The 27583-nt window shown below is 41.6% G+C and overlaps 1 protein-coding gene across 4 annotated transcripts; it reads right to left on the reverse strand.

The window, feature by feature from the left end:
* Positions 1-1674: 1674 nt before the first annotated feature.
* sfmbt1 (Scm like with four mbt domains 1) lies at positions 1675-24923 on the reverse strand. 4 transcript variants are annotated; one of them, XM_055027345.1, is made up of 22 exons: positions 24702-24923; positions 21024-21153; positions 17120-17250; positions 16941-17035; positions 15946-16189; positions 15048-15136; positions 13854-14106; positions 11349-11446; positions 11112-11213; positions 10544-10703; positions 10355-10437; positions 8253-8379; positions 7713-7826; positions 7541-7580; positions 7393-7460; positions 7160-7299; positions 6163-6272; positions 5593-5768; positions 4245-4423; positions 3938-4162; positions 3278-3406; positions 1675-3134 (listed from the first exon to the last, which is right to left on the reverse strand). In XM_055027345.1, the coding sequence occupies exons 1-22, from the start codon at positions 24853-24855 to the stop codon at positions 2994-2996; spliced, it is 2988 nt and encodes a 995-aa protein (XP_054883320.1). In that variant the 5' UTR covers positions 24856-24923; the 3' UTR covers positions 1675-2993. The 4 variants fall into 4 exon arrangements, with proteins under 4 accessions (XP_054883320.1, XP_054883319.1, XP_054883318.1 ...); XM_055027344.1 differs by having other exon boundaries at positions 7393-7463; XM_055027343.1 differs by having other exon boundaries at positions 7541-7583.
* Between the last annotated feature and the right edge of the window lie 2660 nt (positions 24924-27583).

Below are 27583 nucleotides of genomic sequence, written 5' to 3' on the forward strand. Positions count from 1 at the left end.
ACACACGAGCTGCATGCTGGGAAATGTGCCATAGAGTGAGATGGACCCAATTCAGTAAATAGTGAAATAAATTAATATATACTGCTCAAAAAAATAAAGGGAACACTCAAACAACACAATATAACTCCAAGTAAATCAAACTTCTGTGAAATCAAACTGTCCACTTAGAAAGCAACACTGATTGACAATCAATATCACCTGCTGTTGTGCAAATGGAATAGACAACAGGTGGAAATTATTTTCATATTTATTTCATATTTATTTCATTCATTCAGATCTAGGATGTGTTATTTGAGTGTTCCCTCTTTTATATATATATAAAAAAAAAATTCCCTTCTCACCCACCGCGGGTGGTTCTTATCCTCTGAGCTCGGGTCCTCTACCAGAGGCCTGGGAGCTTGAGGGTTCTGCGCAGTATCTTGGCTGTGCCAAGGACTGCACATTTCTGCACTGAGATGTCTGATGTTGTTCCTGGGATCTGTTGTAGCCACTGCTCCAGTTTGGGGGTTACTGCCCCGATGACCACAGGCACCACTGTGGTCTTCACCTTCCAGGCCCTCTCCAGTTCTTCCCTGAGGCCCTGGTATTTCTCCTGGTATATATATATATATATATATATATATATATATATATATATATATATATATATATATATAATATCTGGTATATATATATATATAATATCTGGTATGAAAATATCGTACCAGATATTTTCCTCTCACCACGTAAACATGGATGAGTTTACAGAACAGTCTTGACTCTTAACACCAATTTTCAAAGGTTTTGATTACTTTTTTTTTATCCTTGTATGTTTTCAAAAATTGTTTTTGCTTCCATAGTGATGGCATACATTTGCAAAATAATGGCTATAAACACATATACATCTATAAAATCTATAATTCATGAAACGTGGAAATTAATAAATATTTCAAACATTATATGATGAATATATATTATGTGTATGTTTTCATTATTTGAAGCATCTTTACTGTTGTTCGCGTCAAAGACGGGAACAACAAACAGAAGTGACTTTAGACATCAAGATAATCATATTAAATTAGCAGTTTTTTTATTGGGGGACGGGGGAGAGGATTTAGGAAACGGTCAAAATGGGATATGCAGAAAATTATTATTATTATTTTTTTTGCAAATTAAATTGACTGTAGGAGGCGCTGTTGCTTCTGTTGTCGTACCAGATATTTTCCTCTCACCACGTAAACATGGATGAGTTTACAGAACAGTCTTGACTCTTAACACCAATTTTCAAAGGTTTTGATTACTTTTTTTTTTTATCCTTGTATGTTTTTAAAAATTGTTTTTGCTTCCATAGTGATGGCATACATTTGCAAAATAATGGCTATAAACACATATACATATTGTTTTGTTGTCTGTTCCTATAAATTTGAGGTAGTTATGCTTTGTCTAATCCCTAGACAAAGCAGACTTGATCAATAAAGCTGATTCTGACATGTTGGAGAAGCACCTCACACCTCAGTCGAGGTGCAGGGAGTGTAAGAATATGAGAAAAATCTGTCCATTTTTCCTGCTTCTCCACAGCTGAGTTTTGACATGTATTATTTTAAATAAGGTTTTATCACCTTAACTGCTTTAAAAAAAAAAATCTTGCCAAAACCACGAAAGCCCAAACGGCAAAGAAGTGAAATGACCACAGACTACCCGGGCTCGTCGATCTTTATTGCAGTATTTCTTTTTTTTTTTTTTTTTTTACACAACACACAAGTTTGTTCTGCTTTTCTGAGAACAGAGGAACCTAGAAGCAAATTAAAGAATGGAGGGCATAAAATGAAGCGCATACAAATCCAAAGTACACGGGATGGCAAATTACAGAAGCATTTTCTGGTGATCGTCGTATTGTAGAGCTGCCAATTGTTTGCTAAAAACAACTCCGATATGACAAGCTGCACCGACTTCCGAAACAAAATTATACTCCCCTCTTGTGAAGGTTGGAGGCCTGTTCTGTGCAAATATTCTGTGTACTTTTGGACATTTACACATTGCTCACGCAGAATTCTTTTGTCCAAATCACCCTGTTTACTAAAAGATTTGATTATGTACACTATGTACAAACATGCATTGGGGTTACATCACCATTCAGTGCCTCGTCTCGCTTGTGCTTGCATTGCAGAACCCTCGGCGCAAACCGATCTTCCGACTGCGTGGGAAGAACGAAGTTGGTCTTTGTAGGAACAAAAACCACCAACATTTAAACAATTTCATTATACAAAAATAACTCATTATTTTCAGCTTGCGTTTGGCTGTTAATTGGAACAGCAGTCTTCCTCATTTCTGAGAAAGCCAATCCTGCACTTTGAAAGTGTTGCATCTTTTACTTACTTCAAAGGGATTTCAATGCATTTTATTTTCATTTACAGCACCACCTGTAATCTCTCCGTTGAAAGATGTTTTGAGAAACAAGTTTTTTTGTTTTTTTTTTAGTGGCTAACACTTAAGCCTGTTGTATGCACAAAGAATATTAAACATTTTTATCAAAGAAGTCTCTGTAAGCAGAAGCCATAAAAACCAAGGTTGGAACCGAAACACACAGAAGGCGGAAGGTCAAGATAAAAAATGCACAATGGCTGCTTGGAGCTTGACAGCAGGTCCTTGGTAATTCAACAGAACAGTCTTGACTCTTAACATCACCCGATTTGATGGAGGCTTTAAGTCCTCCGATTTAAAGCCTCTTTGCGCCATCAATGTGTCTCCCATTCACTTCTTGAGTGTGTGAAATGTTTTGGCTCCCTCTTGATGTCAGAAGATGTCACTTTCTCATTTCATAAGATCCAAGCTCATCTGAAAGAATGCAATTTATGCAAAAAAGTCCCCCCCCAAAAAAAGTCCAGTGTAAAAAAACAAAACTTGACAAAATGAAATAAAAAAAAAATCTATTTTAAATAAAACTTCTTCCACATTTTTACAGGATCAATTTGTAGAACAGGAAGCATCCATGTCCCGGCAACTTTCCCCATGGACTACGTGGCGAACTGCTGATAAAATGCCAGCTTGACCCTCTCGATGTGGTGGCACAGCTTTATGGCCGGCCCCAGCTTCAGGTCCATGCACTCCTGCACCGTCGGGAGGTTCAGCAGCAGAAGGGCCTGACCGTCGATCTCCTGCAAACACACATTTTCCACACGAGATTAAACTTCTGCGTCGTTTCCGACATCGCCCCGCTGAAGCTAAAATCTGACGTGAAGCCAATCGAAACGACTGCTACGGGCAACACGTGTATCCCCACTTTTATTATTTTTTTTACCTGATCCAAGAAAATCCTCGCGAGAGGTGCACAGTCAGTGGTCCGGATGAAGCGCACCACATCGGAAACGCTCCACTCCAGCGGGCTGGTGTCCAGACACAGCTTTTGAGGAGGCTCGACCTTTGACGTCTGGAGAAACACAGATATGGCGAGTCAGGCCGAGATCTCACACACTTTCTACACGAAACGACGCTTTAGTCACAATAGCTGTTTGAAAATGTGCCTTTCAAGGTTGTTTTGGTTTGTTAACTTTAAAGCATGTGGGATGCTAAAATAATGTTAGTTTTTCTGAAAAAAAGAAATATGCAAAAGACTCCACACTGTCCTCAATACGTCGTCCCTGTTGGTAAACAGGGTGGTGGCTGCATCGTGCTGTGGGAATGGTCCAATTCAGCACAGACCAGTCCATAAACGCCACACTTTTCAGATTTTAATTTGTAAAAAAACAAAACAAAAAAAAAACACAAAAACAGAGAAGCATGAAAGTTATTCATATTGTGTTCCCACTTCAGAATTATTCTCTGTGTTGTTTAGTTCTATCCCAACAATTACACAGAAATGTCTTGTTTGTAACTTGGTGAGATCGCCACCTGGGATTTCAATTTTTCTGATAACTTAAGACTCAAAGTATACTCATTTTTTATTGTTTATTCTCATCACCTTGGGTGAAGGAGGATGGTTTTCGTCATCGGAGAAGGAAGGCGAGCGGGGTTTCCGCCGTCTCCGTGAGGGCCTGGGTGTAGGCGGCGGGGAGGGCGACGGCGTGGCGGGCTGAGATTTCTCGACAGACTGCTCAGAGTCATCTTGGAGGTCATCCTGCATCTCAGAGCCGGTGTCCTCGCTCAGGGAGTCGTCTTCATCCAAGTCTTCCTCCTCTCCACTGCCCTGTGGGCCGAGACGAGCACAAGTGTGTCGGGAAAAGCGTGCGATTATTCCCAGAACTGATGAAAACGCTCGTGTCCTTTACCTGTGGGGAGCCAGCAGGCGTGTTGTCCATCGATGCTGAGGAGCGCCTCTTCTTGTGGACAAAGAGCTGCTTCCTCCTCTTCCTCCGGCGGCCCCTCCTCTTTACTCCGCCCTCCAGGTTGGTGTGACCCCCAGGTGGGCGGCCGACACGTTTGCTCTTCTTCTTTCCGCAGTAATATGCTTGTGAGGAGACAACATGGCAGCTCTGAAATGTTGCATTCTACATTGAGCGTGAAATTAATGTATTACTGGGAGGGACGCAAATAAACATCATTCTATGACTTCTATTATTCCCCCAAAGGGAGCCAACAAACATTTGGGAAATCTGAAAAATATGCAAATTGATCGCATCGGCTTGTTCTCGCCAAATCTGTGAGGCAGCTGCAGTTTATTTTGAGACATGCGACTCCAAACAAAGCTGTTCTGTACAAGCAGTGCAGCGTATTACTGAAAACATCTTTCAAGTGTGGACACAAGGATAAAATGTGAATGCTCGCCATTTGATGGCCGCAGTTTTTATCCTTTTAAGCCGACCGTTGTCATAAAATGCTAAAAGTTGTCATGACTTGGATGAAGCGTCACACCAATCGACGACTGGAAGGAGATGGAGATGTGCCACAGAGTAAGAGGCAGTCTTCTGCATGGTCAGCGTGAGCTTTCACAAATTTTTTAAAATGTCTTTAGCGTCTTAGCATTAGCAGAGCTAAGGTCCTTGCTTAGTGGGGGTGAGAGAACCCAGCTTTTTGATAAGCTGCGCGGTAACGACTGCTACTGTTAGCATATATGCTCTATTGAAACTAATGTCGGCCGTTTCGAAAAATGTCCACCAGAAAAAGAAAACGCAAGTTCAAGAGAACATATCTGATTTCTACGAATAATAATATTTAGGCTACGATTTGACACCAAACACATTCATTGGTGGTTCTAGTGCAAAAATTTATTTTTTATGTCAGGCATGTTGGAAAAAACATAAAAAATAGAATCAGTAAATATGATTTCAATGGGTCCAGTTGAGTCCAATTTGATACTGAGACATTCATTTGTGATAAATATTGGCAAATTTTATTCGACAGCCGTGGTGGCAGCCATCTTGAATTTTTCTATCGTTTTGACTTTTTTAAAAAAAGGCAGCCTGTGAGAACATCTGTGCCGAGTTAGGTTCTTGTATCCACATATGAAAGATTACGTTGGAATATCCAACTACCTGCTGCATAAATGTGAACGAAACTAACTCAGACATTTCTGCCTGATTTTTTCCCCAACTTTTCAAATAAGCGTCTCCAAACCTCTGTAAAAGTGTTAAAATGTAAACATTATGAGATCAACCCTTTCTGGTTATAAACACTTACTGTATTTGGTCTTGGTGAGGACAGAGCAGTTCTCTGAGCAGTGCTCCAGAACCATGCGAGGTCCAAACAGGTTGGGGCAGCACTCCAGCTTGATGCAGGTCTTCCTGCAGAAGTCTGCCACACGATCGGCTGTGCGGACGATTTCCACGGTGGCCCGGTAGCTCTTCCCTTTGTACCTTATACGTAAAGAAAAATACTGGTAAAGAGACAAAACTGTGGTATTTCTTCCACAAATACAAAGATTGTGTTGGTAAGGGGGAGCAGACTTCTTACTAAACAACAAATGAAGTGTGTCAGACTCTTTTTCAGACTTCTGCTTCGATTGAACCTAGTCAAAGTAGGCCACCTAGACGGGCGGGGTCAAGCTAAAGTCCCCTAGGAGCGATCGGTGCAATAACAACTTCACAGAAGGAGACTGAGCAGCAGCTTTGTTGAGCTGAAAACACTTGTACTTGTGCTTAAACCACCGCACGCCTTTCAACAGGCCAGCTGCAAACCCTTGTGCAATTTTAGGAGGTTTTCTAAGGAGCCAAGTACGTTGAGCTGAGATTAAAGAGCGTTTCTTCTCACTTGGCTTTGAGAGTCTCTCCGTGGCCTTGCCAGCGGCTCTCCTGATCCAGCTGCAGCTCCCTCAGCACACGGCTCGGCTTGTACGCGGAGTTTATCAGCAGGGTCAGCACCTAGATACAAAAGGAAACGGTTGCAACACTTCAGATTCTCAGTGTCTCAAAAGACGAATGTGTCGAGTCGCGATTGTTACCAAGAAGTCCTGTTGTTTGTGTGCCGGCGACAGCCGCTCGACATTTTATGACAGAAATAATCCTTGACTTTAGGCAAACAGTTGTGCAAGACGAATGCTAGCTGAAGCATCCCAAATAAAAGGGACAGAACTGGCCTTCTGCTTTTTAGCATTTACGGTGTTAAGCATTTCTGCAAAGTATGCTTAACATCTACTAATCCACCTCCCACACAGAGATCATTAGCTGCATCAGGAAAACATTTTAGCAGGATGGGTGCTCGGCTCTCGCGTGTCGAGGAGGCGGTTGTGTTTCCCTTTTTCTCTCAAAAAGCGCTACAAAAACAGCAACTCAAGCAGCCGAGAAGTTCGTTTCAGAGCACTTCCTTTGTCAAAAGCTATGTGTCAAGTGGTGAGTGGCGGCAGCATTTTTTTTCTTCTTCCCTGAACAAAAATAAAATCTAATTTTGGAAAAGCAGGTTGTTCTGATGTGGGGTGAACTCTTGGTACCAACTTTAATTTAATTAGAAATTCTAAACAATATGCTTAGTGCCATGCGATCTGAAGATACGGCTGTAATAGAAGCACGAGCCAAACACTTGGGGCCGAACTAAACCACATCGACCAATGTTGATGGACGCCAACACAAAGCAGAGTCATGAAGTGGGATGTTAAAAAATGCCACATAAAACACTGATAAAAACATGCTGGACTTTGTAGGTTTTAGGTGTCAAATCGTGAGGGAGGCTACAAACACTTTTGCGAGGCACTTTGTCTTCTATTTTGTGTGTTAGTATTGTGTGTTACTGTAGGCCAGAGTGCGTGGCTAACCTCTTTAAGAACAAGGACGCAGTTCCCCGGACCAATGAACTGAGGCAGCTCCGAGATGCGACCTTTGTTGAGGTACGGCCCGGAGAAGCAGCGATGGTTGAAATAGATCTTCGGACAGCAGTATTTACCGTTGCCCTGTCCTGTTCGGCGAGATCGCAGGTTGGTGACAAGACAACCACAGGCCAGCCAGTCACTAAACCACAACATAGTTGGAAATCCTAAGACATACTCACCTCCTGTCTCAGACTGATTGGCGATCTGCTGCTTGATGGCGTCAGGAGATGAAGACTTAGGGGGAGTCCTGCTGTAAAAGCAGCAAAAACTCAGCAAGAAGTTGACAGACCAATCAATAATACACCTGTACTTCACTCTGATACTCACTGCTTCTCTGGCTGCACCACCGCAATTTTTCTCTCTTTCTCTACTAAAAAGAAAATCCAGCAAAAACAAACAAAATGTTATTCAGCGTTCAGGGTGAGTTAAAGTGGGAAGGAGGTCGGTGTCTTAACGCCAGCGATCAGGAGGATCCACTGCGACGGCCGATGTCGTTTACCTGAGGGTTTGATGGGGTAGACCAGCGGGTAGCCGTTGGTCTCACACCAGCTGACGGGGAAAATGTCGAGCGAATCCACGTGAACTATCAGCTCTGGCATTGGCTGCTTCAGACCTACAAGCCACAAGCAGCGATGTTAGCGCGTCACTTCCTGTGACAGCTTTGCCGTGGCAACGAAACTGAAAGGTCGGGTCTCATCCTAAAACGCTGGCCTTCACATTTGTGGACTAATGACGATTTTCAATATCTAATGAATCAAATATTTAGTTTGAACTTTTATAGTACATTGTTTATTAAATTTAACTGGTCGGCTTTTAGTCATATTGTTACATCGCAGTAAAAATGGCCTTTTTTCTTATATGTTGAGTTATTTCAGGAGAATTAAATAAACATTAAAAAAACATCTAAATTCAAATTTAATTTATTGTTTAGTTTTCTAGTGTAACGTACAGTATTGTTTACTGCGCAGAAAGAAAAAAAAACAACAACTTTATTTGGCTTCCTTAAACGAACTGAACAGTTTTCCTCCCCCCATCTCACCTTCCAGGCTGAGCCAAAGGTATTGCCCTTTGACCCTGGTGACAGTCGCCACGTGAATGTTCTCGGGTGACAGTGGGTTGACGGCCTCCAGTTTCATGGCCTCTTTGAAGCTGTGTTCACCCTGCTCCTGCAAACACCAGAGTGACAGAGCAACTGGGGTTCAGCAGCGGATCTTGTACAAACAAAACGGCAGTGATGAAAACCTGATTTTTTATCGCCGCCGTTTCTTTACGCTGCCGGTCGCGCGGATGAAATCTCATTGTCTCCGTTTTGTTCTTTCTGAACGTTTGTGAGGGGAGACAAAAGTTTGGGCTGGACAGCAAAAAACATGAAGCAGCCCACATGAAGATGTGAAAAAACCCCAGAGCTTTAAAATAAATCAATATTTACTGCAGCAGCGTCACTGGCCAATAGATTTGGCTTTATTACTCAAAGTCATTAAACAAAAGTTGAATGCAACAAAGACTTCCTGCATAAATATAACGTGCGAAAGAGGAAAATTTCTTCTCACCAAGTCGCCATAACAACAATTAAATGCCATTTACATAACAAGCCGCTGATATGCAGAGTTTGGCAACAAACTTTGTCGAGGTGAAATAAAACAGAAAAACTCCTGTTCACTCCATCGAATATGACAGCTGAGCTGTTATGCTGCAGGAAGATTCCTCTTCCCAAAGCTCTTGATTGTGAAATTATAGAAATACAAATACGGTTCACGGTACCAAACTAACGGTTTGGTCGGTTAGCAGGAAAATGGTCTGAAACATTTGGGCCAAATAAACACTCAAATGGAAAGTGGAAAGTCCCACACAAATGTATTTTCTGAAAAGAACCATTTTACAACAGAATTTATTCAAGATTTCCAATGCGGTTGAGCAAAATGTTTTACGAATAGATCTGACTTTAAATGATTTCCTTCCCCCTCGCCTTCTTTTTTAAAAAGTGTTTTTTATTTCAATAATTCTTTTTGAGAGTTATGTGACATGGTATCAGGGCCAGTCTATAAGAATTTGTGTTTAATTAAGAGAATATATTGATAATATTAGCAGAATAAAGACATAATTTCACCAGAAGAGTGTCTTGGAAGAATTGGAAGAAAAAAAGTTATTTTATTGACAAAGAAAGATTAGATAAATTAATACTTTGCTATTTTTTGTGTGCGAGATTAGGACACCATTGTCCTAATTTTGGTAACATCAAAACTCTATTCTCATATTATTACCACTGTCTTTTTCTAAAATTGGCTTTATTTTCATTTTAAAAAAAAAACAAACAAAAAACCTTTGCCTCATCCTTATATGTCATTAGAATTGACCTGAATTCAAAGTCCAAATAAATAGACGCTGTAAAACAAGATGGCTGCCCCGGGCAGGCTGACTCTCTTTATTACGGAAAGAAAAAAGAAAAAAATCTAAAAATGTGATCTTCAAGAATGTGATTCAAGAATCGCTAAATGTTTCCAACAGAACAAGTTTTGTTCTTTTGGATCAAACAAGCCAATAAGCTGTTTACAATTCTCCTACGTTCTCTTTGTCAATCATTAGGAACATTTGATATAATATGTAAACAGCTTGTTTTTTCACGTTTTCAACTGTGAAAAAATGGTACTTAGGGAAAAAAACTAGTTAATTAAAAGGATTTTTAATAATCTGTGCCAAGTTTCTTCACGTCTGCAGTAGATAAACCAAACTACGACAGTATGTGGAACGGTGTTTAATATGTAATTACCAACAGGCATCACTGGACTCTGTCTGAAACCCATCCTTATGTGAAAGTATTGACACTTTGACTGGTAAAACTGCAGCTGCAAACTTCCAAAAGGCTTCTGTTTGTTTTTTTTATCTGTATCCAGTATTTACTTAAATTCAAATACAATAACCACTTCGCCTCCTTTAGTCATAATGATAAACAGCACTCAGCTCCAGCTGGGTCTAAAGGAGTTCATCTGCACATGCCCACTTAATTTCTTTAGGCCACATTTAGCGCAGCCTTAACAAGACAGAACCCTTCACATACAAAAGAGTAATAGATCATCACTCCACTTTAGGTCAATGGGAAGCACAGTTTTTACAGAATGGGTCGCAAGACAGAAAACGACTCACAACGGGGAAGCAATGCTGAGGGGCGGCCTCGGCCTCGCACTGCTTCAGGTAGTCGGCCCAGTCAAAGTCAGAACCCTGGAAACCTGTTTGTGGTGAAGGAGAGACAAAGACGAGGAGGCAGGTGAGTTGAGCTGGGAGAGAAAAGGGAGGCGGCGCGGAGAATCTAGAGCGAGACGGTGAAGAGCAGACCTGGCGGGGGGCAGAGCGGCAGACCGTTCTTCAGACTCCACTGCGCTGGGAATATTCCCGGACTGTCTCTGTGACAGAGGAAGGATCGTCCCGCGGCCTCCGACTCCTCTATGCCACAGAGATCATCCATCGTCACCAGGAAGTATTTCTCATCAAACACCTGGTTAACAAAGAAGGAGATGAAAAGAGTGTAAACTTCTGAAACTTCAACCAAAAACTGCCGGCATGTGTCTAGTTAATTTTTGGTTAAAACGAGCTTGTTCTTCATTCGGTGAAGTTACTCTTAGTGGTTAGAGGGCCCAGAAATTTTATTCAGGTGAGAGTACCGATACTTCACAATAAAGTTACTCAGGTAAAAGTAAGAATTGCAGTAGTTAAAAATACTCCCAAAAGTAGGTTTTTCCAAAAAGTTACTCAAGTAAATTTAACTAGTAACTTCTGGTGCCAAGCAATGAACATTATGTGGACGACTGGAGTGATGAATATAAATATATGTAGGTAATAATAAAGGCAATAATAAACACAAACATCAGCAAAGACCTTGCTGCAGTAAGAGAAACGCTGTTACCTTGGTGACAGTCGCAGGTCTGATGGAAATCGGTGCAGCCGGGTCGACGGCCTCGAGTTTCATCCCGTCTTTAAAACAATGATCTGCGACAGCCGGCTGGTCCTGAACGAGACACACAAAACACACACACTCCGCGTGAGTCCGTTTCAGAAGCTCGCATTCGAAGACGCGATCAAACAATCACCGCTGCACTAACAGACGTGTTTCCGTAAAAGAACCCAGCGGCGCCGGCGTTACCTTAGCGAGCTCTGCCGTCAAAGCTTCGTCCTCGGGAAGGTCGCTGATCCTCTCCCTCACCTCCTCCCACTCCTCCTCGGTTCGCAGCGCCAGCAGCTCTGAAGGAAATAAATCCACAACAATCAGCTGCTGAAGTATAAAGTACAAGTATTGTTGCTTAATTATATTGTTTTATTGTAGTAAATAAACTTCCAACGTTGTTTTGGGGAAAAAAAAAAAAACCCTGTTTAAAAATACCAGTTAGAGGACAGTAAAAGCATAGATTGTCATAAGGCTCAACTTAAGCTATTCTTTCTTTTTATAGTTTGTTGCAAAATGCAAACATTATAAAGTGAAATGCAGATTTGTAAATTATTAATATTTACGAGAGTATGAATGCGACTTGAATGCAGTGTGTGTAGCATGTTTCCCACTAGACTGGTCTTGATGAAATTCTGAAAATGTTTAGTTAGAATCTTTTTTCTTTTTTTCTTTTTATGAGAATAAATAGGAAATGCAACAGAACTAACTGGAACTAAATTACAAAACTGGACATGTTGTTGACGTCATCTTGACTATGGCACCAGATTAAATGCACTAAGTGAAGTAAATTTTGATGAGACTTGGTAAAGTCATCATGATGTTATTTACTGTAAAAATATCACATGGATGTTTGCTTATCACTAAGCAAAATCAACTCACTTCAATTTCCAACCATTTCTAATGAATTCAATGAATTCCTGGACATTTCCAGAATTCGCTAGCTAAATTTACCAGGTAAAAATGCTTGCTGGCTCTTTGCAACCCCAATCTGTGACCAGGATTTCAGCAGTCATTTCATTTTTTGACTGCTTTAGTTTTAAAGATCATCAGTTTTAAATGATCTTTAAAACTGAGATCATTCTGAGTGAGCAGCATATGTTGTTTACGGCAGCAACAACATGTTTGTTGGCTCATCTAGATGAAAGGGGTTTTAAATTCACAGAAAGAACAACTTCTACTATTTTTAGAAAGGTGATATCAGGCAAAAGCTCCAGCTGAAGCACATGGCTGTTTTACAGCGACATGTGTCGTTGCAATTGACAAGAGGCGAACACTGGGGAAGTCATGACTTTATTATCATTTTCTTTTTACTAATGCAAGCTGTTTGAGAACGGTGATCACCCCCTACCAGGACCCAGTCTGATACATTGTTAAAATTAGCGCTATACTTGAAAACGTAGAACTTGTTCAAACTCACTAATGACATTTCTGACGTTGAAGTCTCACTTTGTATGGAGAACCGCGCAGCTCTTGTCAACAAAGCTTTAAGCCACAGCAGTTTCTTTAAATGCTAGGCTAATGTTAGCATGTTTCCTCTCTGTTTTGAATATTACATTCTTAAATGCAGTTTTGTGCAGACATGACTTAGGAAAAAGTTTGTTCTTTGTCTTCATAAATGTAGCATTTTGCATTCTAGATCACAACATTGACTTAGCAGAGCTTTAGCGCCCTTTTATACTGACTTTTCCGCCAACAGGAATAGCCTAGCAGCTAACCTGACACGACCTAGAGGTCAATCGGTCAATACTGGTTTTTCCTTGTGATTTTAGCAATGATTTGATTTTGGTTGGGAAACCGACAGCGGGTAGAAAAAAACTAAACTTGGCCATGAATGCACTTCTCTCTGCACGACCGGAAAACTAAGAAAAACACCAGAAGGGCAAGATGATCACATGGCCACAATTTGACTATGTCTGAGCTGAGCATCAACAAAAGGTTTTGAAAATTCTTAGTTTAATGTACAGGAAAATATCCAGCTTCAGTCTGTCACAACTAATGCCAACTTGTCTCATCCTTTTAGCTTTACACCTGGATAATGACATGTTTTAAAGTCAGTAAATTACAGATTGTCTGTTGCTAATGTGTGCTATTTATGGAGTGAACCACAGCAAAAACAGATCCCAGCAATATTTTGTATGCATCATCCCACCTCTATTTCTAAGTACCTAGATAATAACAACTCTCCTTCTTGTTTTGTAAACTGTTTGGCTACACAAAGTTAGCTTCCAGTTTTTTATATATGTATATATATCTATATATATACACACCCAGCTATTTTCTGCTTCTTGCTTCTGTAAGCAGTGTCCAGATGTATTAAAAAAACTACATTAGCCAAAAAAAAAGAAAGAAAAGGGCCTGGCATTAAAAATCAATAAGCCTTTAGCTGTAGCGGCAGCAGAAGAGAAACCAGCTGTGTCATCACGTACAGTATACAGCCATTAGGGCTTTTTATATTTTGCATACAAACAAGATTGTATTTACAGGCTTCAGTCTTGAAAATTGCCCTAATCATGAATGGAAAACTAATTTCAAGCTCTACTGGGTCACTGTCCCTTTATTTTCTTGTCAGTACTGAAGAACAAACACGCTGAATGCAGTTAGTGATCAAATGATTTCTGCTACATTATTTTGTTCATATTTTCATTTACATCCATTAGATTCATGCCTTTCTCCACGTAACTACAGAAGTTGAGAGCCGCTAACCTGAAGGAGGCCTCAGGGTGCAGCCCTGTTCTTTAGCCCAGCCGGGTGGGTGCAGGCGTGGGTGGAGGTAGAAGAGCCAGAGGGTCGCAGGCGTGTCTGGGAGGCCCTCGGTGCCCAGCAGGCGCAGCTTCAGCCTCCCTCCGACGTTCTCCTCCACCTCGGCGGCCCAGGCCGACCGCGGGTCAGCGCCGTCCTGGAGCTCCACGTAGCATCCGGCGGTCAGGAGCTCCACCGGGTCCCTGCCACGCTGGGGCTGAGGAGCGAGAGAGGTCGTGAATGCGGACGCACGCCTCGGCACGGAGAGAGAGAACGTGGCAAGACCGAAGCTCGGCCGCTGGAGGCTAACTAACAGCGGCGGAGAATTTCACAGGTTGTTCACACTGTGAATGTGCTTTCAGCGTCTCGGCCTTAGTGGTGTAAACAAACGCTCAGTTTGTGCTGCGGTTTACCAACTGCATGCGAGTTGCACATGCCAGACTTTTAAATCTCATTTAGTTCAGGCTGAAGCTTTTGCCACACTGCAAAAACACAAAATATTACAGAGTATTTTTGGTCTAGTTTCTAGTGCAAATGTCTTACTGCACTGGAAATTAGACAAAACTAATAAATTAAACAATCTGCCAATGGAACAAGACTTTTTAACTTATGATATGAGAAAAATGTCTTGTACTGTAAAAATTACTTCACTTACAACTAGTAGTTTTGTATCAACATTAAGGAGCAGTTGACTTGATAAAAGCTCCCACTTCTCACTGAAAAGTTACTTGTAAGTCAGTACACTTGAAAAAGGACAAAACTAAGATATTTGCACTCTCATAAAAATACTTGGTAAGACTTTGTGTTTTTGCAGTGCGACAGGCACACTCAGCGTGAAAGTTGCAGCAACTATGAGTTTTCATACTGAAAGTAAAACAGAAAGTGAAACATGGTAGTTTTACTCTGAATCAGTTGCTCTGATCACCTGAGGCTATAAACCGTCAGTTTTTCTTCTTCTCCTCTCTAAGTCATAAATACTGATGTCAACAGAGAGACGGCTTTTGTCTGACTTTCTTGTGGGAACCTTGATGTGCTTATTTAAATCTTACTGGCTCCTAGTCTGTTGTTTAAAGACAACAAACAGAAGCGTTCGGGATATTATAGCTGGGTTCCTTTAGGAGTTTAAGGGTGAGCAGATGTTGTGAAGCACCGCCTCACCATTTCCAGCAGACTGGCAGGCGCGCTGCACTCCTCAGCCAAGGCCTTCTCCAACAGAGCCTCCCACTCTGGATGTTTCTCACGCACACCTACAGCAAAAGGTTCACAGAAAGCGCTCAGATAAGCCACCACAGGACCAGGAGGCCTTTAGGAACACACACACTCCTCCAACTCATCTGAAAAGAGTCGAAGCAAATGACTTATTGCAATATTTACTAATTTAGGACTCGGCCTTGGATTTTTTTTTTCTTCTTCTTTCGAATAAAAATGGCTATAAAGTTGAAGATAAAACCATGTTATGCAGCTTCTTGACATCAAAATGAACGCAGTGCTTTGCAGACGAATTCACACCCTTTGGATTTTCCTATATTTTATGTCAATACAAACAAAATGAGACAAAATGTCTCATAATGTCCAGCATCCTTTTGGGTTTTTTAATGTGCTACACCAACATGAAGTAGCATGTAATTGTGAAGTGGGAGGAAAATGTCACATGGTTTTGACGTTTGTTTTTTAAAAGGGACAGAACTAAAAGTATGGCCAAGACAGAAATTCTGCTCCTTTTACTCTGATATCCCCAAATAAAATCTGCACTCAAATAACAGGTCAGTCATTGGCCAGGTATTAGGGCTGGAACGATTAATCAGATTCATCGTAATAATGAAATAATTGCCAACTAACTTGGCAATCAATTAATCGTTAACTGAAGTGCAGTTAAGCCAAAACTATACAAAAAAAAGAATTTTTTTTTTTATGCACCCTAATCAGAAGGAACAGATCTAGCTAAAGATATCACAGTATTATTAATCTCATCTCTAACTGCAGATATCACTGTCTGATGCGCTGAAACTGCTTTCAGAACTTTTCCAGTCCGACTGGGTCAGAACCAACAGCTCACCCTCAGGGGGTCTCATGGTCTTGCCGTGCTGCCGGCTCCAGCCCAGCGGGTGGAGGTCCGCTGTCATGATGTCGCACCAGAAGTCGGCGCGGCGGTCGTCCTGGTAGCCTTCGTAGCGCAGCAGCAGCAGCTGGCCGCACGTGGTGATGATAGCGGCCACCCAGTAGGGGCCGTCGGCCTCTGAGCGGACGCACACCTCCAGCTTCATGCCTGGGGTCAGACCCGTCTGGAGCCCCTGATCCACCTGAGGCATGACGAGGAACACTGGGTTAGAATCGTCTGAAGTCAGCTTCATGCAAATGAACAGCAGAGTTCATTTGCATGAACTCTACTAGAGTTCATGAATGAACTCTAGTAGAGTTCATGCAAATGGAGGCAATAAAGGAACTTGAGGACAGCTCTATTATAGGGCTGCAACTAAAGAATATTTTAGTAATTGATTATTCTGACGACTAATCGATTATTCAGATTTTTTAAAATGGGAACATTCTATAGATTTTTTATTTAACCACTTGAGCCTTTTTCTTTAAACAATATTAGAAATACATGCAAAACAAATACAAATAAACACTTCAATATTTTTTAAAAGAAGAAAACACAGATTTTCTTACATAAACTGCAATAAAGTCACATTCCTTTTGTGAACTTGAGCCTAGTGAAGCTAAAACTATGAAGAGTTTTGGGTCAAACATAACTACAGAAAAAAGTGTTTTCATTGCGTACAGTTTTGGCTTGATTAATGCTCTAAATGTGTTGTTTTTTTCAGAACATAACCTTTTTATTTGAGTCTGTAGACTCCAATTACTCCAATTTCATTCACAGATTCATTGCGATTAATCTGATTGGTCATTTCAGCGCAACGTCAAAAAAACATGTTGTGAATTTTGAGTTCATATCTGGGAGGCTGACTCTAACTTATCATCTGAATTATAATTTCATATTACAACCTAGGTAAACTAAGCCAAAAAAAAAGAAGAAAAAAACTTTGCACCTACATGTTTGAAGGCGTGATGGGGCACAGCCACGGCTTCCGTCTCCTCCAGGTAGTCGTCCCAGCTGAAGTCAGCCACATCCTGAGCACAGTCTCCATCTGGAATACACACACACACATTTATATTCATGCGCTCCTTTCCGGCGACTCGCTTTAAGCAGCCACTCGTAGAGAAGTTCCTACCACAGTCGGGCGTCTCCTGGCTCATAGTGGTGGCCCCCTCGAGGCTGAGGCTCGGAGTGCTGAGAGGGAGCAGATGAGAAGGATTGTTCTCCACCGAGAGCGAGCGAATCAGACAAAACCGCTCCAAAGATCTAGAAAGAACAATGGTAGATTTTCAGCCTGTTCGGTGTTCTCTTTCGTGAACTCTCCCTCTGCTGAACCAAACGAGGACTGAAAGTATTTCAGCCATCGTAAGACACATGACAGTAAGATACGCGAGGTGCCATTTCTGCTTCATAATAATAGACCTGCCCCCAAAAAATTTGTAAGATGGAAAAAAAAAAAAAAAAAAAAAAAAAAAGTCCCACAAATCTTCTAGCTGGCTGCAAACGCTGCGATGACAGGGTGCTGTGGTGCTGCAGGGGATAAGCACGACGCCTTACTCCTCAACGCGGCTGTCGCGGGTTCGATTCCCGGCCTGATGATTCTCTCTTTACCCACTTTCCAATCTGAAATAAATAAAGGCCAGCAGAGCAAAAAGGAAAAAAAACTGCAATGATGCCAGCAATAATAAGTCAATAACAATAAATATCGATATATTGAATATTCACTGAACTGTGATCCAAAACCGCACAGCATTCTGGGGGATGTAGTTTGAGGAAGAGCTCAACCTCTCACAACTAGCTAATCATCAACTGCATTCAACAACTGCTTTTAAAAATCTAATAATAATGTGACTTCTGAAGCCTGTTTGTGGAACTGAATGTTACCAAAGTAAAGAAGGTGGAAAGCACATGCATGCCACACTTTTCAGGTTTGCTTCCACTTTAAAAGACAGAACAAAATATTCTATGTTTCATGGTTTTAACATGACAAAATGTGAGAAAAAGTGGTATAAGTACTTTTTTTGCGAGGCAAAGCACTTCACGATGCCTGAGTTCTCCAAAATGGAGTCAGCCAGAGCGACGTGCAGCGGCTGGTGGAATTTCAGACTCAAAACAAAGAGAATTTCTGCTGCCTTAATTTGCATCGGGGTCCTTGTTTCAGAAAGTATAAAACGAAGGAGTGCTGACTTTTGCTAAACAATGCTGCCAAATCTTGAGTCATAACATTAATATTCCAAAAGCCTCTCTTCTTGCCCTGCACTTAACACCTAAGTAGCAACCCAGATTGCTGGAAAATTTAATCTCGCAAAGGAGTCGCTTCCACGGGCGAATCTGAATTCTCTTTTTTTTCATCTTAATTGGGAGCTTCTTTTCAGACCGCCGTGGACGATTCAAACGGCGGCTTGACGTGAATGCAGATAGTTTTGACACTCGGAGCTGACCCCAGGCCTGACTGTGAAAAGCAGATGAAATAAGTTGAAGCAACAAGAGGCGGCGGCGTGAATGCGAAAGGAGGGACAGGGCGAGCGCCGGTTTCGGCCTCGGCTCCATTCAGCCGCGCTGTCAGCCTCGTCTTTGTCACATCTGACATCTCTATTAAAACAGGGGCCGCCGCCGAGGGCCGACCCCCTCCCCGACCGCCGGGCTGCCACCACGACCCCGGTGCTCCGCTGGGACCAGCGCCGCCTTTCACCCGCGACCCCGCACCAGACTTTCTCTGTCTCCCCCCTCGGCCCCCAACACCCTCTAACTCTGACAAAAGACACACAAACCAGAGGTCCTCATTGTACTGGCAGGGAAGGGCTGTGTGGGGGGTTAAAAGAAGAGGGAAAAAAAAGAGCAGTTGAGAAAAAAAGTATAATTGCTGCTTTATGATAAAAAAAAAAAAAAAGAGTCAAAATCTGCGACTGAAAACCCCCCCAACAAAATCAACCCAGTTCCAACATCCTGTGTGGTTTTAACTTTCCTATACAAACAAACAGGCCCCTCTGCTAAAACACAAGTATTTTTGGTCTAATTTCTATGTCTTATAGTTTTCTACATCGCAGTATAACTGAAATAATACAAAACAAACTTAAAAGAGACTTTTCAGGAAGAAATAGGAGCTTATTTTAAGTCAATAGCGCCTTAATATTGATGGAAACGTACTATTTATAAGTACATCATAATATTTTAAAGAAATATGTCCTGTTTCATTTGCAAATTATTTCACTTATAGCTTGATCGTAACTTCCACCAATTTTTGTTTTAAACCACAAAAATACAAACATTTATCAAGTATTTTTTGGTCCACTTTCTATAGTGACAAATACCTTAGTTCACTTAAAATAAAATAAAACTAACTTACTAATAACTTTTCAGCAACACATAAGAGATAGTTCTCAATCAATAATCCCTTATTATTGATGAAAATTTACAAGACATTTTTCACATGTTATAAGTGAAATAACCTCCCAATGGATAAAGTACTTTTTTAAAACTATATTCAGAAAGTCTTGACTTAAATCAAATTCCTACAAAGTTACTTGTACATAAAATAAGACAAAGCGAAGACATTCACACAAGAGAGACTAAAACAGTCGCCAAGGTTTTGTTTCTCTGCAGCCGTAGCTTTCTGCAGATGTTCAGCTGGTTCAGGCAGACAGGAAGAAAAGCGACTTCCCTGTTCTGCACGCAGCAGACAGTGGTCTGCGTGGACCACAGCGAGCAAAGGTCCGCCTCGATCTCGCGCCAACCCACAATCTGACTGAACCCGAAAGACGAGAGCTTCCAAACGTGTGCACACGCCCACGTCCAGAGCCGACAGGCACTCAGAGGCAACAGGAGATTCACGCTGCACATCCCCTTTGCAAGCACTTACTGAATCATGTCCTCTTAACAGTTCTAAAATAAATAAATAAATGCCTTTTTGAGCCTCCGACGCTCCCCGGGTGGGGAAGAGCAACCCGACAGTATGAACGTGCTAAAACACAGACAGACGTCGCCCCGAACTCCGCTTGGTGGCGTCTGAGGCGCTTGCTTTCCAACCTGAGTGGCAATCAGGCAGGGGAGAAACAAAAAGGAATTTTTCTCCTGCAATTAGCGAAGCTGGAAAGTATTTATCGAGCACGGGTCTGTGTGAGACTCTCACAATATGAAAATGATTGATTTAAAGGAAACTACCAATTGCTTCAACACTTGCAAAGATGATATGTTGATTATTGAATGTAAACGTTAATTATAACTGATAGATGAGTTGTTGGTCTTTTAATAAAAATGTACAAACTGGAGCCAAAAAATTTAAATAAAAAAAAACAAAAAAAAAAAAACATGAAGTATACATAATGGATATCGGCTGGTTAATTAGTCTCAAATGGAGCCAGCAGTTGTCTGTACTTAGCATGTAGCATCTTAACATGAGCTAAAAGTGGCAGCCTTCTAGTTCTCAGCTTCCTTGTTATCCCTTAAAAATGGCAGGGAAACTATGGCTTACTTCTTCTAGCCAAGTTACAAAGCAGTGTGCAGCAACAGGTGTGGGAGGGGGCTCAATAACTTTAAGATCCAAAAAACAGGAATAAAATTGCGTCCTTTGCGGATTTGGTGCGGCAAAGCATCTTTTTAGAAAAATTGTAAGTTTTACTCATCGTTTAGACGAGGCTCTGACTGCATGCAAAGTTTAAAAAGACTGCCGGAAACTTTCAAAGCTTGCCTCTTGTCACGATATGTAGGCAAAAAAACAAACCAAAAAAAGCTAAAGACTCATAGGTGGTTAGCTTTATATATGCTTGTCTCCTTCTCCTTTGTGCCCTCGTAAAACGCACTTTCGCAAAGTTTGACTCTTAAAAAGTGAGCTCATCTGCATATTTGCTTCTACTATCGGACAGAACGTGACGCTGACTGAGACCCGGCCTGTTCTGTGGAGATTAGACAAGATGCTAAAAACGGGGAGGGAAGATCATTCAGATGGAGATTTTGAGGCTGCTCTGGAACCGACTAAATCGCGGCTGATAAAACAGCGCGCTTTAGCTCCAGAGCTCTTTATAATAACTTTAAATACTCACCCAGATGAATCACTTCTTTCTTTTTTCTTGAACGAACTGCTCTCTGCACTGCGGTTGACTGAGACGTAATGCAGCCTCGGACTGAGCAGCAGGGGAGACGGCAAGGTGTTGAAAAAGTGAAGGCGAGTCCCTGCACTGCCGGAGATGTTTTGGCATCAGTCCACCGCAGGACGAAGGCATGGTTCGGCCAAAAAAGGAGAAAAAGCAAGATTCGTCAACAGCGAGGATGTGAAGAACGCAAGTCTGCTTCACCTGAAGTTACGCTGTTTTTTTTTTTTTCCCAAAAAATAATTTAGAAAGCATCACGTTCGCCAGAAATCAAAACGCTAAATGGAAGAATGCAAGCTACGAAGAGTGAGTTTGGGCTCCAGAGAGAAAGATGTTCCAGAAGAAAAAAGGGGGAAAAAAACAAAACAGAGAAAAGGTCTCGTCCGTGAAGGCTTGTAATTACCGCCACAAAATGATCCGGCACCGCCAATTTCTTTAATCACTCAGAGACCTTCCTGTGACACGACAAAAAAAAAGAAAAAAAAGAGAGCGCGAGCAGAAAAGAAAAGAAAGTTTGACTGGAACTAAAAAGCAAAGTATTGGACACAAAAGAGCAGAAGTGAATGAACCGAAGTAGAAAAATCCCTTCAGCAGAGACTCGCAGCCCTCATCTGCTCTCGCGTTTGTTGCATAGAAACAAGGCGCACGCTGCTATGATTTCAGAGAGGACGGGGTTCCAAGACAAAAAAAAAATTAATTAAAAAGAAAACAGTAGAATAGAAGGAAAATTATCACATTCAAGAATCTTTTCTTTTTCAAACCCTCCACCCCTGTAAATCTTAAATCATCCTAATATTACTATTATCACTGTAGTTGTTGATGCTGTGCAACATATTGCAAACAATACGTCATTACAACTATCATTTCTAAAACCAAGCGGATGTGTTCACTTATAAATCTTTTTGTATGCCTTTGGTATCATTTTTTAAATGCAATTATTGTGACAACACATCCAACTAGATAAAAGGTGTATTTGCTGTGTTAGCTGTAAAAAAAAATAAAAAAAAATGAAAAATACGCGTATTAATGTCTTAAAAATCTTACCATTCAATGTTTTTCCATCAGGGGAGAAACAGAAAGGGATTTTTCTCCTGCAATTAGCGCAGCTGAAAAGTATTTATCGAGCACGGGTCTGTGTGAGACTCTCACAATATGAAAACGAGCACAGAATTCATCATTAAAGCAAAATCAGCTGTATGTGCAGACGTAACATGACTTGACTGAATTGATTTAAAGGAAACTATCAATTGCTTCAACACTTGCAAAGATGATATGTTGATTATTGAATGTAAACGTTAATTATAACCTATAGATGAGTTGTTGGTTATTTTAATAAAAATGTAATAACTGGAGCCAAACAATGTAAATTTAAAAACAAAACAAAACAAAAAAAAACATGAAGTATACATAATGGATATCAGCTGGTTAATTAGTCTCAAATGGAGCCAGCAGTTGTCTGTACTTAGCATGTAGCATCTTAACATGAGCTAAAACATGAGGCAGCCTTCTAGTTCTCACCAGAGTTTTTCCTTGTTGTTGTTTGTTTTTTTGTCAGTTATACAGAGCATAGCACACCTGTTGCTGAGCACTGCCGGTCAGCTGGCCTATATATATATATATATATATATATATATATATATATATATATATATATATATATATATATATATATATATATATATATATATATATATATATATATATATATATATATATATATCCCGAACGCTTCTTTTAACATTGCTTAAAAGAAAGAGAAATGTCATTGTTTGAAAAAACAGAAATAACAGAACATGTGTGCGCTACGTTTACATGCTAACTGCACATAATAGAGTCAAAATAGCAAACAGGGTAGCGTTTGCTTTTAGCAGAATAATGAATGATTGTTGTTTCTCTTTTTAATAGAGAAACATAATGCTATACATAGAAGAATATAATGCTATTTGACATGGTGATGATGTTGTATTTTTGTACTAAAGATTATCAAATCGTGAGAACCTAATAGGTACCTGTAGCTACTAGTTCACAACATGGAAAAATGCTTTATATTCCAATGAACGTAAACAATGTGATATTGACTAGTATTTCTGGGAAGATGAGGTTCAAATTTTAATTAGAGGATCCCTGATCAGGATTTTTTTTTTCTTGGCCAATCCCGGTTTCACTTTTCTTCCAGCTGTGACATGCAGAGTCCATGTCCCCCCCCCACTAACCCACTAGAAAAGATAAAAGAGAAAGGGACAGCAGCGGGTTCTTTGATGTCAGGTAGTAATTTGGAAACCCAACATTATATGAAGGAACTACAAGATTATGTCTACTTATGCATCAAAGCCCTTCTTTTCCCAAAAATTATGTGACTTTTTATGAAACTAAACAAAGCAGAGCAGCCAGGTAAACAACGTTGGTCGATGTGGGAGTTTTGATCCATTTAATCGATATGACAAAAAAAAATCAAAAATCGGATATTTTTTTCAGTCAGATTGCACCGACCAGGTCCGATACTGATATCTAGTTGGAATTGTTGACTTTTTCGACTATGTTTCTTTTTCCAAAATCTGACTACACTTAATTTTAAATATAAAAAGATAAATGACGGCTGACCAATGACGTAGTTTTGGGATACGAGCAGTGTGGAGCTCACACTTCATACCGAAATCTTCATAACTTCAACTTCCCCAACTGCATCAACATGGACAACATGTCTCTAAAAGTCACGAGCTGGCCTGCTTACACCCACCACATCCACCCACCCTGCTCCAACTTCGGACCAAACACCACGATGAACAAATTTAAAAACATTTTATTTTTTATTATTGTTATTATTTGTGCGCTTGCAGAGAAGCCGCTGCGGCTGCCGGAGCAGCGCGCTGCCAGCGGATCACTCAAGTTGCACAATAGGGAAGTTAAGAGGCCACACGAATGATCGGTTGCCTCGAGTCAACGTGGGAAAACGTCAACAGTTCGGCTCGTGCAACGCATCCTCGCGCTCGCCAGCCTCTCAAACCCGCGTTTTAGTTTATTTGGGCGACCGCCTCGGGGAAACGGATCGGATGGGGTCGTGCAACCTTCATTATGTAAGGCTCCGGCGTTAGAAATGTACGGAGTTCTTCAAGGCCAAATAAGTGGAAATTTCCACAGAATGTTTTAAGTGCTTTTAGCCTGGCGACTGCAACGCTTGTTCGGACTAACCGCTGCATTTAGAAACACAGACGAGAAAGAGAGGGAGAGGGAGAGAGAGAGAGAGAGATGGGGCCAAGAATGGCTTTTGCAGAGAGAGACTAACACTGCGCTGACGTTCCAACTTTCACACTGACACGTACTGGATTAAAAATGCGAACCCGGTGAATTAGAAACCCCGGCCCGAAAGCGTGTCAGGGCCGTGCGGGGACTCTTTGGACACATGGTGGGACCGACCGTGTCCGAGTCAAGTTACTGGACGTCACGGCTGGGGAGCAACACGGGAGCGAGCTGGGTGAGCAATAAGGGCGCTTACACTCGACCGAAGCCGACTCATCTTTTTGAGAGACGGGAAAAAAGGCGAACGCGCGCCCACTGCGCCAAACACCGTCGGGGGAGCGTGAAAAACAACACAGAGTACGTGAATAATTGGTCGCCAAATTCCCCACTTACCGATAAGTAGTTTTTCCAAGTCGGTTTTTTCAGATGCCGTTCCTCTCCGCCTGCTCGCTCTCGCAGCAGTGTTAATCCAGCGTGAGCGAAAAAAAAAGGGGCCGGAGAACCGGGGGAGCCTTTCAAAATAAGACGGCCGGCTCGCCGCCGCCATAGACGTAGAGCCGGAGGCGCAGGTTTGGCTTTGTTGCTCCGTGGAAACGATAAGTCAGCGCGGCGCCATGTTGGGAGTGGCGTGTCGCCTTGGAAACCAACGCCAGGGCATGGCGTACCGCTTGAATTTGAAAGAAAAAAAACACAAAAGTTCACTTTAAGCAAACAATGATGAGCCATCCGGTGAATAATAATGTATTTTAGAACTAATAATGGCTAATAATGGTGATATATCAGACAAATGAATGTGTGGGTGTTCAAGTCAAAGTATACAATGCTCCCTTATTTCGATTTACCTCTGAAAATACAACAAAATATTATAATTCTATGTAATTATATAAATTATTATTATTATTATTATTATTATTATTATTATTATTATTATTATATTATTATTATTATTACTTTGTCTATGCTGATGAAATTATCATTTTGCCCCTGAACTATATAATTTAATTTCCCTATTTAATTTTCCTCTGGGATGAAAATTATTTTAAAAGATTTTATTAAATTGCAGAAGTTATTTAAAACACATTTGTGTTATTTGTATCATTATTATTATTGTTGTTGTTCATCTACTGTAGTTATTCCCTCATTCTTATTAGTGTCATCCATAATACTAGGGTCTTTATCCATGGTCATGCCACCAGGTCAGAGTGACTCAAGTTCATTTTTCAAACTACAGCTGCTCCTAGATTCAAATATTCTTGCAGGTTAAATTATTCACAATGGCCGTGACAGACTGGCAGCGTGAATCAGATGTTTTATTTAACAGATGCGGTGTTTCATTTAGTTCCGATTCTATTTTTTAAAGAGTTGTCAGCAGCTCTGAGGTCTCAGCAGAACGTTCCCCCTGTTCCAGCTGGAAACACCAACAACCGAAGCACAAAAGACGAGCAGATCGTCCGCTTCCCGTCGCAGTTCTTCAACATGGCGGCGGCGCGGACGCTCGCGCGGCTTCTACTCGTTCGATATCTGTGGCGCCAACCGTCGCCCCGGGCAACAAGCGGGGGCCCCTTTTACTGCGGAGGGTCGAGTCGCCGAGCTTCCGGTAGCTCGATGCGCTTTTCCTTCACGACCTCATTCCAATATGGCACAAGCGTCCACTGCGCATGTTCTGCCGCCTATATGCCTCTGAGCCTGGCTTCATCATCATCCCGGCTTCCATCTTCACACACACACACACACACACACACACACACACACACACACACACACACACACACACACACACACACACACACACACACACACACACACAATAAAACATCCGACAAGCAGAGTGGAGACGGAAAATCATAACAAGCACACAAAATGAAAGAAATACCCCTACATTTCCCACTGACATTCATTTACAGGGACAGGGATGGTCGTCAGGGGAAATATTTATTTATTTATTTTTTATTTAAACCCCCTGCGGAATTTGGACTTATAGTTGCTGGGTTCAGCTGAAACGAACCGCTCGCACACGGGGCTGATCGGCCCACTTTCGATAAGCGTCGCATTGTTCCCGTCAAAAGCAAGACGAAGAAGTGGACAGAATGTTGTTAAACACGAGCGAGTTGCTTTGTTTTCCTTCCTTGTTCGGTTTTCTGATAGGAGTGGGGCGGATGGGTGTGTGTGTGTGTGTGTGGGGGGGGGGGATATGAAGACGAGGGCGAGTTAGTACTTTTAATTGAATCGCATGGCGGCTCTGTACGCGTTGTGACCCCCGCACGGCGGATTGGGAACGCAGGGCGGGAGAAACTGCTGGAAAATATGCGTTTTGACAGAGGTTGAGTGCAGCGCGCAAAGTCCGTCCATTTGTCAACACAAAACGCGCCTCCCCCGGCCAAATAAAGTGCCTCCTCTCTCCCTCTGCGAGAGCCGCTCCTGTGGAACCGCGGAGCTGAAACACGTCGTGCGGCTCAACGCGAACAATTAGTACAAAAAAAAAAAAAAAAAGAAGGAAAAAAGAGAAGGCTTTTGCTGAGAAATAATCCTCCACAATAGACCAACCCTTCGCCCTGTTATGACAAAAGGAGGAGAGGAGAAAAGAGAATCCAGCCGATGTGAACACGTTCTGATGGAATGGACCATAGAAATGAAACAAACTGCGAACATGGTGCAATAAATGAATTCATCAAAGGGGGAGGAATTTATTCCTTAATTCATATATGTTGTTCAGCAAAAGTAAAGGTGCTGCTGCTGTTGCGAAGCATTTTTTTTAGGGGAAAAAAAGGCGACACCAAATGAGAAGCTGCGTTTTTTTTTCTTTCTTCAGAGTAAACACGTCGTGCATCTTTGTTTTTGCGCGTGTCGTTTCCTAACAAGGAATATCCATCACAATTGCACTTCCAACTTTAACGCCACGGAAGGTTCAAGCCGCATGTTTTGGAGGAAGGAATGTCTTTTGAAAACGAGCACTGTGCGGCTGATGCGTGCGCAGAACTTCTGGTTTTTGTGGGAACATCCCGCGGGAACGGCTGAGACACCGCCGGGTCCAGACCGAAGAGAGGATGAGGACGAGGCGTGCGCGACGCGAGCACGTTTCTTCCCCTCGACTCCTCATCGACCAGGGAGCTGCAGGTCACTTTGTGGCCGCTAGATGGCAGCCTAGTTTTTTTGTGTGTGTGTGTGCAGGTTGAAAATTATTGCAATTAGTTTAGCGCTATGGAAAACATTTGAGCTGAACTGAATCATAAATGGATGAACAGAGTGAAAAATTACAGAGAATTGTTCTTTTTTAT

Source organism: Poeciliopsis prolifica, unplaced genomic scaffold (genome assembly GCF_027474105.1).
Source record: "Poeciliopsis prolifica strain line A6 unplaced genomic scaffold, Auburn_PproV2 SCAFFOLD003, whole genome shotgun sequence".
Lineage (NCBI taxonomy): Eukaryota > Metazoa > Chordata > Actinopteri > Cyprinodontiformes > Poeciliidae > Poeciliopsis > Poeciliopsis prolifica.